General features: G+C 32.5%; 1 protein-coding gene across 4 annotated transcripts in view; it reads right to left on the reverse strand.

Moving 5' to 3' along the window:
• Window positions 1–3,493: 3,493 nt before the first annotated feature.
• LOC119601204 (homeotic protein spalt-major) overlaps window positions 3,494–15,634 on the reverse strand; it is a 58,437-nt gene continuing 46,296 nt past the window's right edge. For 2 of the 4 annotated variants that reach the window (XM_037951989.1, XM_037951988.1), the window contains exons 3-7: window positions 14,567–14,865; window positions 5,485–5,836; window positions 5,116–5,405; window positions 4,766–4,945; window positions 4,037–4,462 (exon numbers count right to left, since the gene is read on the reverse strand). In XM_037951989.1, the coding sequence (XP_037807917.1) occupies window positions 4,037–4,462; window positions 4,766–4,945; window positions 5,116–5,405; window positions 5,485–5,836; window positions 14,567–14,865 (1,547 nt within the window). Of the gene's footprint in view, window positions 4,463–4,765; window positions 4,946–5,115; window positions 5,406–5,484; window positions 5,837–14,566; window positions 14,866–15,634 lie in introns of all 4 variants that reach the window. The other 2 variants (XM_037951991.1, XM_037951990.1) reach the window with 2 other exon arrangements.

Raw genomic sequence — 15,634 nt, forward strand, 5'->3', positions numbered from 1 at the left:
ATTGTCCCAGGGACAAAGTCTATTGAAAATGGTTAAGATCGGTCCATTATTTCACCTACCCCCCATACAACTGAACCCCCGAATAGGGCTTGTAAACATTGTAATCAAACTACAGGTCGCAATTTTGGAGATAACTCAATGAAATTTGGCACATGATCTTCTATGATACCGGAGATGAATCTTATTGAAAATGGATTACATCGGTCCATTATTTCACCTAGCCCCCATACAACTGAACCCGCCGAATAGGCCTTTTAAGTTCATAATTATGTTATATACTCGTTTCTCGACAAATAGCTGTAAAACCAAGTTCTATACTAGCCTTAATGACCCTAATGAATTTTATAATTATAGGGCCTCATTTGACCCTAGCCCCTATAAAAGCTCCTTCAAATTTTACTTAAATGTCCACAATTTTATTTAACAATAAATGGCTTAAGTATATCTGAGGCAAGATACAATTCAACTTAAATGATTTCTTATGAAAACTAAATCACATTTTATTTTTGTAACAGGTGTCGGCCTCGCCCGACTATAATTTCTTACATGTTTTTATACCCTCCACCACCATCAGTGGTGATAGAGGGTATATATAAGTTTGTCGTTCCGTGTGTAACACCAAGAAATATTCATCTAAGACCCAACAAAGTATATATATTCTGGGTCCTTATGAAATTCTGAGTCGATTTAGCTATGTCCGTCTGTCCGTCTGTCCGTCTGTCCGTCTGTCTGTCTGTCTGTCTGTCTGTCTGTCTGTGTAAAACACGCTCACGTTAAAACTAAGCAAAGGAAATCAACCAAATTCACCCAAAATATTTATTATTATCCTAAGCAGTTTGGTATTGAAAATCAGCAAAATCGGTTCACGACGTAAAAAGTTATGAGTAAAAATTTCAGACTACCTCGAAAAAAATTACGTTTTTTTCATAATTCTTTTGAAGTTTTCTCAGAAACTACTAAAGATATTTCGATGAATTTTATCACACATTATTTTTTCATGGCAGTGATCAATTATGTTGAAAATCTTTAGAATCGATCCAATATTTCCCATAGCCCCCATACAAAGGTATATATTCCCGGAAATTAGTTTATCGTTAATAACTCCCTCAAATATATCGGTATCAACACAAAATTTTGTACATGCAAATATAATATGAACAGAAATCATACTGTTAACGTAGGTCCTCAGTCGGTCCACAATTGGTCATAGCTCCCATACAAGGTCCACTTCCGAAAATCACCTAAACGGACATATTTCAATGATGAATAAAGCTATTGTGATAAAATTCGAGTTAAATATGTTTTGTATACATACAAATCATTCTTCCAAATTTTTTACGGATCGGTCCATTATTGGTCATAGCTCCCATATAAGGCCCACTTCCGAAAATCATTTAAAAGCTCATATTTCATTGTCATATAAAGCTATCTTGATGAAATTCGACACAAATATGTATAGTCTAAATATAAATCAATCTACGAAATTTTTTCCGGATAGGTCCATATTTGGTCATAGCTCCCATATAAAGTCCCCTTCCGAAAATCACTTAAACGCATATATTTCTTTGAAATATAAAGCTATCGGGATAAAATTCAACACAAATATGTTTTGTATACATACAAATCATTTTGCAATTTTTTTTACGGATCGGTCCATTATTGGTCATAGCTCCCATATAACCCCACTTCCGAAAATCACTTAAAAATACATATTTCATTGTCAAATAAAGCTATCGTGATAAAATTCGACATAAATATATTTCGTATAAATGTAAATTATTCTACTAAATTTTTTCCAGATAGGCCCATAATTGGTCATAGCTCCCATATAAAGTCCTCTTCCGAAAATCACTTAAACGCATATATTTCATTGAATTATAAAGCTATCGGGATAAAATTCGACACAAATATGTTTTGTCTTTATATGAGTCACTCTACGAAATTTTTTCCGGATAGGCTCATAATTGGTCATAGCTCCCATATGAGGTCCACTTCCAAAAATCACTTAAACAAATATATTTCATTAAATTCTAAAGCTATAAGGATAAAATTCGACTTGAATATGTTTTGTGTACATATAAATCATTCTACCACTTTTTCCCCGGATCGGTTCATTATTGGTCATAGCTCCCATATAAGTCCCACTTCCGAAAATTACTTAAACGCACATATTTAATTGTCAAATAAAGTTATCTTGATAAAATTCGACACAAATATGTTTTGTCTTTATATGAATCACTCTACGAAATTTTTTCCGGATAGGCTCCCACTTACGAAAATCACTTAAACGCACATATTATAATAAAGCTATCTGGATAAAGTACGACTTGAATATGCTTTGTGAGCATATAAATCAATCTACCAAATTTTTTCCGGATTGTTCCATATATGGTAATATTTCCTTCAAAAAAATAACTTAAACGCACATATTTCATTATCAAATAAAGATATCTTGATAAAATTCTACACAAATATGTTTTGTGTAAGGTCATAGCTCCTATACATATAAAGTCCACTTCCGAAAATCACCTAAACGCACATATTTCATTAATTAATAAAACTATTGTAGTAAAATTCGACTTGAATTTTTTTTTTTTTTTTTTGGCATATAAATCATTATACGAAATTTTTTCATTATCGGTTGATAATTGGTCACAACTCCCATATAAGGACCATTTCCTTATATGGGAGTTGTGACTCAAATGCACATTAACAATCAAAATTATCGGGATAAAATTCGACATAAATGTGTATTTTGTATATATAAATCATTCTACGGATTTTTTCTTCCGGATCGGTCCATAGGTTGTCTTAGCTCACATATAAGGTATACTTCTGAAAACCACTTAATACCACTTAATTCGTAATTAAATGTTTACATCCGGATAAAATTCAAAATGAGTATGTTCTGTGTACAGATAAATCATTATATTAAAATGTTATCAAACTGTCCTATTAATATACATTTTTCTCGACCTAATTAAAATTAATTTGACATACGCATAAATGTTAGTACTCTCAATAAGGAAACAAAAATTTTGCCAAGTTATCTAAAAATTATATAGTTAAATGGGTTTCAATAAAAAGTAGCTTGCTGGTGGAGGGTATTTAAGATTCGGCATAGCCGAATATAGCACTCTAACTTGTTAATTTTTTTTTTTTCAAATTGGGCTATTTTTATTTTTTTTACTTTTTGCTTGAACGAAAGCTTAGAACCTTTTCTTTAAGAGCTTTTAAGTCGCTTAGTGGAATGCGAGTGGTATATGTACAGATCACAAGGTTTTAAAAGATTTACTTACCTTCTTAAGAAACTTTCTTTAGATTAACAAAACCTATGTACACATTTTATTTCAAATAATTATATTTCTTTATTTTTAGTATTTTTCTTTTTAATTTTAATTTTATATGCAACTACCACAGTTCACTATTTATATCATCGTATCCATTCATAATATTCATATTTCTTCATTTAAATTATAATAATTTAGAGCCATATAATATTTATATTAATTATATAATAAGTATAACTACAACTGTTTATCATATCTTTTAATTTTAGAAATCATAGGGATACTATTAAAGGATCTTTTACAAACTACTTGAACTTTTTACAGCTTAAAAGCTACAAAATTTTAAATAAAGAATTAAAAATTAAATTCTTTTCAGAAAATAAATAAAATAATGCATTTTTAAATGCCTTAAGAATGCAGACACTTTTTTTCAATTTTATTTTTTGTTTCGAAATAAATATTTTTTTATTTAGACAATATTTTAAGCCTAACGTATAATAAGATTTTTTTTTTTAATTTATGCTTTAAGATATGTACTCCTTAAAAACCATGATTTTCAATCATATTTTTTTATATTATTTATATAATATTTCATTTACCTTTACTGTTACTATATAATCTGCCTGTCTTCTTACACAAATATCGTTTTGCAATTTGATTCGTTACTACTTATCTAAGTACTTATATAAGTACTTATATATAATTATTATTAAATTAATTGTTGTTTTTATTTAGTCGTTTCTAAACTAATCTTGATTACTACACTCTGCATTATGATCTACAAGATGATTAATATCATTTTGATTGTTTTCAGTTTTAATTTTTATCATGGGATTCCAGGCCGATGAAATCGGTGGGGAATCTTCTTTGTCAGCTGTCATGTGTGTGCTGTGTTGATGGTGTTGTTTAGGCGATGAATGTGTTGTATTCTTTGGTTCTTCTTCCTCTCGTTCTGTACTGAGAGGAGTTTTTGCATTCGTTTGTCGTTCTAATGATGAAGAGGATGTTGATGATTGATTTAGCATTGGATTAAAGCTGTAGGGAGGTTGGAGAAATGGTGGAAATCCCATGGGTAAACCTGGTGGGTATTTGGGAGGTCCGGCAGAGCCATTGGCTAAATGTTGAGGCGTAATGTGGGGTGGAAAGGGTGGCGTCGAATTTAAATCTCCAGGCTGTGAAAGGGGTATTAAATAGCGTTATTGAATCATAATTTTAAACTATTAAAGCGTAACAAATATCAAGTTATTTTAAACCCTCTCTAGCTTAGAATACACTCTCCCTATAAATCAATAAAATATAGTTTTTTAAAGTACTAATCAAGGTGCTAAATCCCTTCTGTCTAATGGAATCATTTTATTATATCTATTCTATTTATTATTCTACGGCTAATTATACTGCCTATTGAAATCTATTAATAATTTTATTAATTTTAATAATTTTTTAATTGCAAACAGAAAGTTTTTCTAGAATCTTACCTTTGGTGGCAAGCCATTGAAGAATGGCGGTAGATATGGAAAAAATATATCCGGCCGTCTGGGTAAAAAATCGGATTCAGAAGCCAAACTTCCGCCCGGTCTATGGATGGGCAATTCCAAAGACATTCGTCGGCCCCTACGGGAGGTGGGATTCGACCACATATGAGTGCCCATATGAACCTAAAAAGTAAATTACACAAACACGATTTCCTCAAATATACAATAAAGAAAATTGTTGCAAATTTATATAATTATTTTGTTGCTGGAACATACATTTAGTTGAGATGTTTAATTTCCCCCAACAAAACATTTTTCTTTAACTTAGTTAAGTAAAAAGCTTTCCTAGTTACCTTTAAATTTCCTTTGGTAGTAAAAGCTTTCTGACACACATTACACTGAAACGGTTTATCACCCGTATGAGTGCGCATATGTATCTGCAGCGCCGAACTAGAACTAAAGTTACGCCGACATATATGACAGAAATGTTTATTATTGACAGGAGGATCTAGGCTAGATGTTGGAGGTCCCACAGACATCAGGGCCTGTTGAAAATCGAGTGGGGTGGCTGGAAAACGATGAGCTTCTATGTGGGGAGGCATCGCGGGATGGGAGGTCGAAAATTGATGAGGAATTGTTGTTACTATAATGTTTTCAAAAATCGTATTTTGGAAGAAAAATATAGAAAAAACAAACATCCTAAAGTCTAAAAAGAAACTTACGCATTTGCATTTTCATCAGAGAATGTTCCGAATTATCCGCTTGAGGATGACTTAGCAGAGACGAATGGGATGCATAAACCGATGGGGGTGTTGAGGAATTTCGAAATACATCATCCTCATCGTCCATGTCGTCTATCATTTGGGGAGATTTAGCAGCTGGTTCTTCGCCATCCATAAAAGGTTCAGATTTGATGTGATTCTTAAGCGGTTCCAAATCTTGCAATTTACTTTGCTGTTCACGACAATCTTCATTGCTATTGCTGCTTCTGCGCTCAAACGGAGTTTTGCGGGAATTCTGATCTTCCTCGGAGGGTGTTTGAAATTTATGGAATAAATTTGGATTCAAAGAAAGCTGTAAAATAGAGACAAACCGCAAATAATACTCAATTCTCTAGAATTTATATAAAACTATTCTCATTTACATCTGTTCAAGTTTACAAGACAATTTTTTCATTATAAAATTTTTTTGGTCTAACATTTCCAATTAAATGTGGCGTTAATATTTAGATTTGCTAGACGAACTTTTAATAATTTTATTTTCATTTGCTAGCAACACCACAAACACAATATCTAACTGCGGAATATAAAAACATAATTTAATTTTGATGTCAGTGGAAATTTTGAATAGAACAAAACAACAACTATGAATGACAAGTTTATAATTCATCTGTCGCTCTGTAGTCTGTCCGTTTATTACACCATCTCTGTCTTTATTTTCTTATATATACTTTACCCCTTAATGATGGGCCAACCAACCAACCCATTGCTGCTATTGTAGTCTCGTAATTTAGTGTAATGTAAGGACTCATTAGCGTGACAAATATTTGCATTTTGTAGTATCATCTAAATGCATTTTTTGAGTTGTCAACTTTTTGTTTCGTATTTTCTATATTAATATTTAATCTCGTTTTTCATTTTTTTTTGCTTTTCATCATCATTATAATAATTATTATTGTAGTCAGTGTTATTGTTAGGGCTAAAATAATTTTTGTGTATTATAAATTGTGGTAACAATTAGTTTTAATGTACGGCATAATAATACATACAGGGTATTTAAACGAGATCTATAGTCTAGTCTATAGTCTAGTCTATAGTCTAGTCTATAGCCTAGTCCATAGTCTAGACTATAGTCTAGTCTATAGTCTAGTCTATGGTCTAGTCTATTGTCTAGTCTATTGTCTAGTCTATTGTCTAGTCTATAGTCTAGTCTATGGTCTAGTCTATAGTCTAGTCTATGGTCTAGTCTATAGTCTAATCTATAGTCTAGTCTATTGTCTAGTCTATAGTCTAGTCTATAGTCTAGTCTATTGTCTAGTCTATAGTATAGTCTATAGTCTAGTCTATAGTCTAGTCTATAGTCTAGTCTATGGTCTAGTTTATTGTCTAGTATATTGTCTAGTCTATTGTCTAGTCTATAGCCTAGTCTAGTCTAGAGTCTAGTCTAGAGTCTAGTCTATAGTCTAGTCTAGTCCAGTCTATAGTCTAGTCTATAGTCTAGTCTATAGTCTACTCTATAGTCTAGTCCATAGTCTAGTCTAGTCTATCGTCTAGTCTATAGTCTAGTCTAGTCTATAGTCTAGTCTAGTCTATAGTCTAGTCTATAGTCTAGTCTATAGTCTAGTCTATAGTCTAGTCTATAGTCTAGTCTATAGTCCAGTCTATAGTCTAGTCTATAGTCTAGTCTATAGTCTAGTCTATAGTCCAGTCTATAGTCTAGTCTATAGTCTAGTCTATAGTCTAGTCTATAGTCTAGTCTATAGTCTAGTCTATATTCTAGTCTATAGTCTAGCCTATAATCTAGTCTATAGTCTAGTCTATAGTCTAGTCTATAGTCTAGTCTATAGTCTAGTCTATAGTCTAGTCTATAGTCTAGTCTATAGTCTAGTCTATAATCTAGTCTATAGTCTAGTCTATAGTCTAGTCTATAGTCTAGTCTATAGTCTAGTCTATAGTCTAGTCTATAGTCTAGTCTATAGTCTAGTCTATAGTCTAGTCTATAGTCTAGTCTATAGTCTAGTCTATAGTCTAGTCTATAGTCTAGTCTATAGTCTAGTCTATAGTCTAGTCTAGTCTAGTCTATAGTCTAGTCTATAGTCTAGTCTATAGTCTAGTCTATAGTCTAGTCTATAGTCTAGTCTATAGTCTAGTCTATAGTCTAGTCTATAGTCTAGTCTATAGTCTAGTCTATAGTCTAGTCTAGTCTAGTCTATAGTCTAGTCTAGTCTATAGTCTAGTCTAGTCTATAGTCTAGTCTAGTCTAGTCTATAGTCTAGTCTAGTCTATAGTCTAGTCTATATTCTAGTCTATAGTCTAGTCTGTGACAATTTTAAAACAGAAATGAATTAGAATACTTTAGTCTAGTCTATAGTCTAGTCTATAGTCTAGTCTATAGTCTAGTCTATAGTCTAGTCTATAGTCTAGTCTAGTCTATAGTCTAGTCTATAGTCTAGTCTATAGTCTAGTCTATAGTCTAGTCTATAGTCTATAGTCTAGTCTATAGTCTAGTCTATAGTCTAGTCTATAGTCTAGTCTATAGTCTAGTCTATAGTCTAGTCTATAGTCTAGTCTATAGTCTAGTCTATAGTCTAGTCTATAGTCTAGTCTATAGTCTAGTCTATAGTCTAGTCTATAGTCTAGTCTATAGTCTAGTCTATAGTCTAGTCTATAGTCTAGTCTATAGTCTAGTCTATAGTCTAGTCTATAGTCTAGTCTATAGTCTAGTCTATAGTCTAGTCTATAGTCTAGTCTATAGTCTAGTCTATAGTCTAGTCTATAGTCTAGTCTATAGTCTAGTCTATAGTCTAGTCTATAGTCTAGTCTATAGTCTAGTCTATAGTCTAGTCTATAGTCTAGTCTATAGTCTAGTCTATAGTCTAGTCTATAGTCTAGTCTATAGTCTAGTCTATAGTCTAGTCTATAGTCTAGTCTATAGTCTAGTCTATAGTCTAGTCTATAGTCTAGTCTATAGTCTAGTCTAGTCTAGTCTATAGTCTAGTCTAGTCTATAGTCTAGTCTAGTCTATAGTCTATAGTCTATAGTCTAGTCTAGTCTATAGTCTAGTCTATAGTCTAGTCTATAGTCTAGTCTATAGTCTAGTCTATATTCTAGTCTATAGTCTAGTCTGTGACAATTTTAAAACAGAAATGAATTAGAATACTTTATGTCGCTATGCTCGTGGACATTGTGACGGTTTTTATTTGTATTGAATTTCTTATCACATCCATTTACAAATTTTCACCCTGTATTATTTCCATAGAAAAAAAACACTATTTCATACATATTCCTATTAAAATTGTTATAATTCAGTTCGCTTCTTTTTTTTTCTTCATAAAGCATAACATAATTTATGTGCATGTGGCATATACACTTACATTTTTAATAATATGCTAAATTTTGTGTAAATTTACAGCCAACATAATTCCAATTTAATGACCAGTAACTAGTGGAAATATAAAACAACAACAAACATTTTTTTTCTCGCTACTTTAGTATTTCATACTAATTGTATGATTTGAATATTTCTAGTTGTACGAATATGCAAGAGATAATACAGATAGATTATTAACAGGTCTTTTTTCTTAAATGCTAGACGCCAAATAAAATTGTAAAAAATCTTTGGAATAACTCCAAGTGTGTTGTAGTAGAGATCATAAAATAAACATTGTCATTAGTCAAAGATGACAATATGTGTAGACACATCTTGAAGACATGCAGACACAATTCATACTGTAGAATCAAGATGATGACGTTGATGGGGATCATAATGATGACGATGTTGCATGGATTGTTGTCGAATATTGGAAGAGAAACATTGTAGACGATAATATGACAAATATTCATAATAGTCAGCAAACAAATTTGCATTAATTAATTAAAACACCCAGAAAAGTGTTTTTATATGGGAAGGGCTTGATTTTGTTTGAAATTATGTAGTGCTAAGAAAATATAATGAAAAACAGGTGAGTTTGATCGCTTATATGCAATATTTTATAAAGTCACTAATAATGTTTCCAATGTTCCCTATGTACTCCAGGTCTAAACTATATATCAGGTCTGTTTTAGAAATCATAGACTTGAGTAGTCTATATGTAAATATTTTTTCCCAAAAGCTCTCAGTTATCCAGAAATTTAAAAAGTTTTCTGGTACTCTTATATGGGTTTATGTTGACCGGATTCTATCTGCAACTATCAGTATTCCGTGGCACACCGTAAAGTAGAGTTTTGTCCCCTTTACTTTGGGTAATGACGATTAATAGCCTTCTAAGGACCATGACCGAGAAAGGACTTAGACCTGTCTGCTATACAGACGACGTCGTAATACTTCTAAGAGGAAGAATGCAAATAACTTGTGTAGAAGGGCTGAAGAGGCTCAGAATACGGCCTTAAGCTGGATTCAACCGAGAGGTCTGAATATTAATCCAACGAAGAGTTAGCATTCGGTTCTTTTATTTGTGTTTCCCGACAAAGTTATGCATTTAGGTGTAAACCTTAAATGGAGATACCACATAAAGTATAGGAACAACTAGGTACATCGGAACTGGCCGCTTTATAGGAGAAGAATGGTCAAGTGTAACATTAGAGCAAATACCAGTAGGAATCCGTTGCTACATGGTTAACTCTACCCTTGGCACTAAACGGACCTTGGGTTCTATATTAAAGACCTTGAAACAGACATGTACTACTGTCTAATCCTCCAGAGGAAAGTTTACATCATAGCAGGATATGGGGATATTTCCCTAACGAGACCCTCGTCAATATGAGCAAGTCGGAGGTTTTGTACTTTGGTACGTATTTTGAGTGGATACTAGTGTAAAGCATGTGGAGAGGAAAGCGAAACTCTGAAGCAATTTCTTTGTCGAAATTAGATCCAAATATCTTGGGAGTATATCATTCACATTCCGTATATACCATTACTAGCGAACACCAAATATAATTCTTAATTACTATGTCCAAGTAACCGAGTTTCTGAACATCGGACTATAATACCTTTATTGATCCCTATATAAGGATTTTGTTGGTTTTACCAACAAACATTTTCCGTGAAAAGTAGCTCACAAAATACCCAATAGTGGACTAGGTGTATTTCTTCGAATTTGATGTAGTATCGTCTTCCTTTCAACCTAACATAACCTACCACTCTGAGAAGGAATTGGCTTTTCGTTTTTTTAATCAGCACTCAGTAGATAATCCGGATTCATGAATGCTATTTTATCCAATAAAGTAAAAATTTCTAGATTTTGTAGGCCATATTTATAATAGTGATATATAATTTTCTTATAACGATGAACGATCGCCAAAGTATAATTCTATCTCTATAATCTGCTGCTATTTTTTCACAACATATTTTATATTCTCGGCATCATGTTCAAATAATTGCAATAGCACACTGAAAACATATTCCTATTATGTATGCTTAAAATGGCATATTCTTATAGCATTTTAATGATAAATGTCATGGATTAATTAATATGTTATTAGTTATTGCTATTATTATATTACTTCTTTTATTTATTACTATTTCTCACATACCCATAACGACTCAAATACATACACATAACAAATTTATACTATTTTAAGTTAAAAAATATTGTTACTCATTAGCCATCATCGTCATCATTTCAAAAATACTTAGTAAATGTGAGAGTTAAGTTAATGCCATACTGTCTTTAAGACCATATATAGATTTCTTACTCCACAAGTTAAAGTTAAAAAAGAAAAATCTTCTTGTAATATAAAGACGTAACCACGAAATATGTGGCATTGAGTTAAGCGTAATCGTACATACGAATATTTTTATTTACGTCGAACGTACAAATATGGCTCTTACAATAACAAATTATGATGAGATTATTAATTACATTTGTTGTTACATCACATACATACATTCATATACTGCTTATGACATATGGGGAAATTCCCGGAAGCTTTAAAAGTGCTAATGGATCCGGATTTTTTATTAACTTTTCTGGCTCTGATTTTGCAATTAATTTACTTCCCTAGTAATCAAGCATATAACCAATTGTCACCTTTCAAGTCTCTAAGTAATCTAGAATGTAGTAAGTTTAAACGTTAGCTTTTCAGTCACGAAAAGTAGCTTTTGGCCGACTTAAATGTTAATGTCTAATTACGAATCTGTAGAGAGTAGATTCAAAGTTTGATAACTGTTACCCAGATCAACAGGGTACATTTTAAACACATATTCATACAAATACATAAATAAGTTTTTACAAGTAGTAAGTAGTTGCCAAATTTGGTAGGATTATTATTTGTATTAAGTGGCATCATTAAGCACAAGTCTTTTTAGCTTTGTTTTGTTTTCGCCTTTTTTGTTATCTGTGTGTGTTCATTTTCTCGCTACATCTATTAATTACTGTGAATTTCAGTTAACCATAGTTGAGATGGCAAAGCTGTGTTGTGGTTTTTAACTGGAATTTATCTTGAATTTCTAAAAGGAATTCGTTCAGTCATTTCAACTTGATGTGGTAGCATGAGTGGGAGGTAAAAATTACACAATTTAATAATGGTTTAATCGGAATATGAGGAAGTATAAGAATTTTGTTTTTGGGTTATGTTTAAATATTTGCAATTGTTGAATTTAAACGGCTATTTGCGGTATAAACGAAAAAAGCACATTTAGATAGTTATTTGTAGGGAATCGATTAGACTTGTTTGGTCATTCTTTTAAATATATTCTGCCGAAAAGCAGAAATTTTACACTCGAAAGGAGACTCCGTTGATTTCTTTAGTATGAAAGAATTTACGAGACACTTGAATGTACTACTTAGGTTAGATTCATATGAGGATATATACTACGTCAAATTCGAAGAAATACACCTCGGCCAACCTTATTACTATTACATTATATATATTATCAACCGATGTTTAGAAACTCAGTTTCCTGTGAGTAATTCCTAAAAATTTTCCAATCAGTATTCGGAATAATGTCACTTCCAAGATATTTGGATCTAATTTTTAAAAAAGAAAGCGATACAGAGTTTCACTGTCCGCTCTGCATACTCTACATTCGTCTGCATCCATCAGTCCAATTTTGTATAGCTGTGGCCGTAATTTTGTGTGTCCTGTTAGAATACATACGCATAATCATATTTACCTAAGACTTGCTCATTCTGATGAGGCTTCTTGTCCTGCTATCGTTAGGGTCGCCCCATAGGATCTTTGGGGTTCTGCCCGTTTCATTATTCCAAAAAGTCAGGTTATCTACCTGACGAGCCATTATTGTCGACTACTCCCGACTAATACGGTCTTAGAGTTAACTTTATCACCTGATATCTATTCTAATCAAAATTATGCATTTCGTTATTGCTCAAACTTCTGCTTAAACTGTTTCTGCGTCTTTAATATAGAACACTAGGTACGAAAGTATTTACAGGCCCAAAAAGGAAGATCGGCTTCGGGTAACTACATAGCCGGGCGGGTTTCGGATGGAAAGAATAAAAACAAGTAAGAAAGTATAGTCGGGCGTGGCCGACCATATGATACCCTACACCAGTTATGAATATTAAATGTGATTTATTTTTCATAATAAAGCATTTATCTTCAATATTCCCTTGTTCCGATACATTTAAGCAATTTATGGATGAAAATCTAATTTTCTGAAAGAGGCTTTATATGGGGGCTAGGGGCAAATATGGACCAAGCCCGATAAAATTTTGTGAATATATTTATATTTACATAATATTTTATTGTGCTAAATTTCATCGCGATATTTGTGTTTATAAGTTAATTTGGGACATTCAAGTAATTTTCTGAAGGGGACTTTGTATGGGAGCTAGGGTCAAATGGGGCCCGATCTTTATGAAATTTGGCAGGGTCATCCAGACAAACTTAGTTGTGCCGCATTTTATCGATATATCTGTAAATTTAACAAAATTATGAGCTCAAAAGCCCTTTTCGGGGGGTTCTGTTCTATGGGGGCTAGGTGAAATAATGGACCGATTTCAACCATTTTCAATAGGCTTCGTCCTTGGGTCAAATAAAACGTGCGTGCCAAATTTCATCCAATTATCTTGAAAATTGCGACTTGTACCTTGCGCACAAGGTTTACATGGACAGCCAGCCAGCCAGCCTGCCAGACGGACGGACATAGCTTAATCGACTCAGAAAACGATTCTAAGCCGATTGGTATACTTTAAGGTGGGTCTAGGACGAATATTTTTGTATGTTACAAACATCAGCACAAATCCAATATACCCTCCCCACTAAAGTGGTGTAGGGTATAAAAATTTAGTCGGCTATAATATAATCACATTCTTCGGTATATTAGATCATTGAATTCGCGGGATCCACAGTTTTTGTCAACCAGCTAAAAGCGCTAGAAAAACTGATACTCATACTTCAGGAAATACTGATTACTGATTGTGTAGAGGTCATGTCAACCAGCGACTTATTAGAAACAGAACAGGAGTAGGAATACGACTGAAACCATAGCACATGACAACACTGGATCGATTACAAATTCATAGACTGATTATGAACTCTAATTTAAATAGGTCTCACGAACACCAGAGAGTGCTGATCAATGCGTTAAAATAAATATTATGCTTAATAAGCAAAGTGTCAAAAATACAGTCTGTGATTTCCTCCACTCGATGTGTTAAAGAGGAAGCAATAGCATTTCTCTGACCTGAATTTAAATCCCTTCCAATTCTGGAAGATGAAGGGTTTAAAGAGCATTGGATTTCGCAAATAGGAAACATTACCCTTTCATATATAGAAGTTGGAAAACTATATCCAATGTAGGACTAGAAATTGTCCCTCGAAATTAAATACTTTTAAATAATGATGTTTTTGCAAGATCTCTGTACCAATATTGGTTCAGAATTCCTATAACTTCTTTCTAAAGGTAGGATCAAATAAATACCAGCTTAGTCAGCTTAAGCAATTAGGAATTCAAGAGGACTAAGGAAGCTGCAATAGAGACAAAATGTAACACCATACTCCGAAGACCCTGACTTTCAGCTCTTTCAGCTCCTAAATAAGATATATATTTTTAATACCTTACATTCTAATCCGAATCTTCATGACAATCTGAAATAATACAAATTTAATTTTTTACACTTACCTTATTATTGAAGGCTATTGAACCCGATGTCTCTGCTATTGTATCACAATTTTTATCGAAATTCTCAATTGTCGAGGAATCTGTAGCACTGCCATCATTAGCAATCGTAGCGGATGTAGTCGTTGTCGATGTGTTGCTTGCCAATGGTATTGAGGATGACGATGATGTTGGTACTGCAGCTGCAACATCAGCAGTAGCAGCATCTTTGGTATGATCATTTTGAAAATGTGTCTCCAATGCCGAGGGACTCGGAAATAATTTAAAGCACAATTGGCAGATATGGGCTTGAGGTGGTAAACCTTTGGAAAATATTTAATCAAAGAAATTGCAAAAGTTAAAACAATTGCTTTAATTACTTAATGTCTTTCGGAAAATTCATACTGTTGGGTTATTGAACATAAATTTTGTGTCGAATAAAATGCTGTGACATAATGACGCCTAGAGTGAGAATAAATACTCACACATAAAAAATTGTATAAAGAAATCAAGTCAAAGCAATGATCTATGTATGCGCTAAAAAGATACGATATCTTTCAGTTTGTTTTATATTTATAACAATAAAAATCGCGTAACTCATATAGAGTGTATAAGAACATTTTAAAAATGAAAATGTACATACATGTGTATAGTGTGAGATATTTGTTTAGGGGAGGTGTTAATTAGAAAAGACGATGAAGTAGTATTTACAACTTTTAATCAATTAAGGAATTGGTAATACATAAAAATTTAAATATTTTTAGAAATTAGTAATCGATTCATGACGATTTGTTCTAGAATTGTTCTGTTTGGTCTATAATTTTGGAATATTATGGGTACTCTCCTCTCGACCAAACAGTAATGGGTTTACAGCTATATTTTATTTAATTTATTTTCAATTTATTTTTTTAACACTAACAAAAACAGTACAATTTTCGCTGTGTATATTTCTGCCCCCAAACACATACCCTTCACTGTTGGTTATTGACGTTTATTTTAAGATTTTCTTGTTGGTATAAATAAATTTTATTTGAATTGAAGATTCGAAATCGTAAATATCTATAGAAGAAATTCTTTGTTGTTTGGGTCCAA

The sequence above is a fragment of the Lucilia sericata genome, unplaced genomic scaffold, assembly GCF_015586225.1.
Source record: "Lucilia sericata isolate MDLA Ls3-8-SP2 unplaced genomic scaffold, ASM1558622v1 Contig000149F_arrow, whole genome shotgun sequence".
Classification (NCBI taxonomy): Eukaryota; Metazoa; Arthropoda; class Insecta; order Diptera; family Calliphoridae; genus Lucilia; species Lucilia sericata.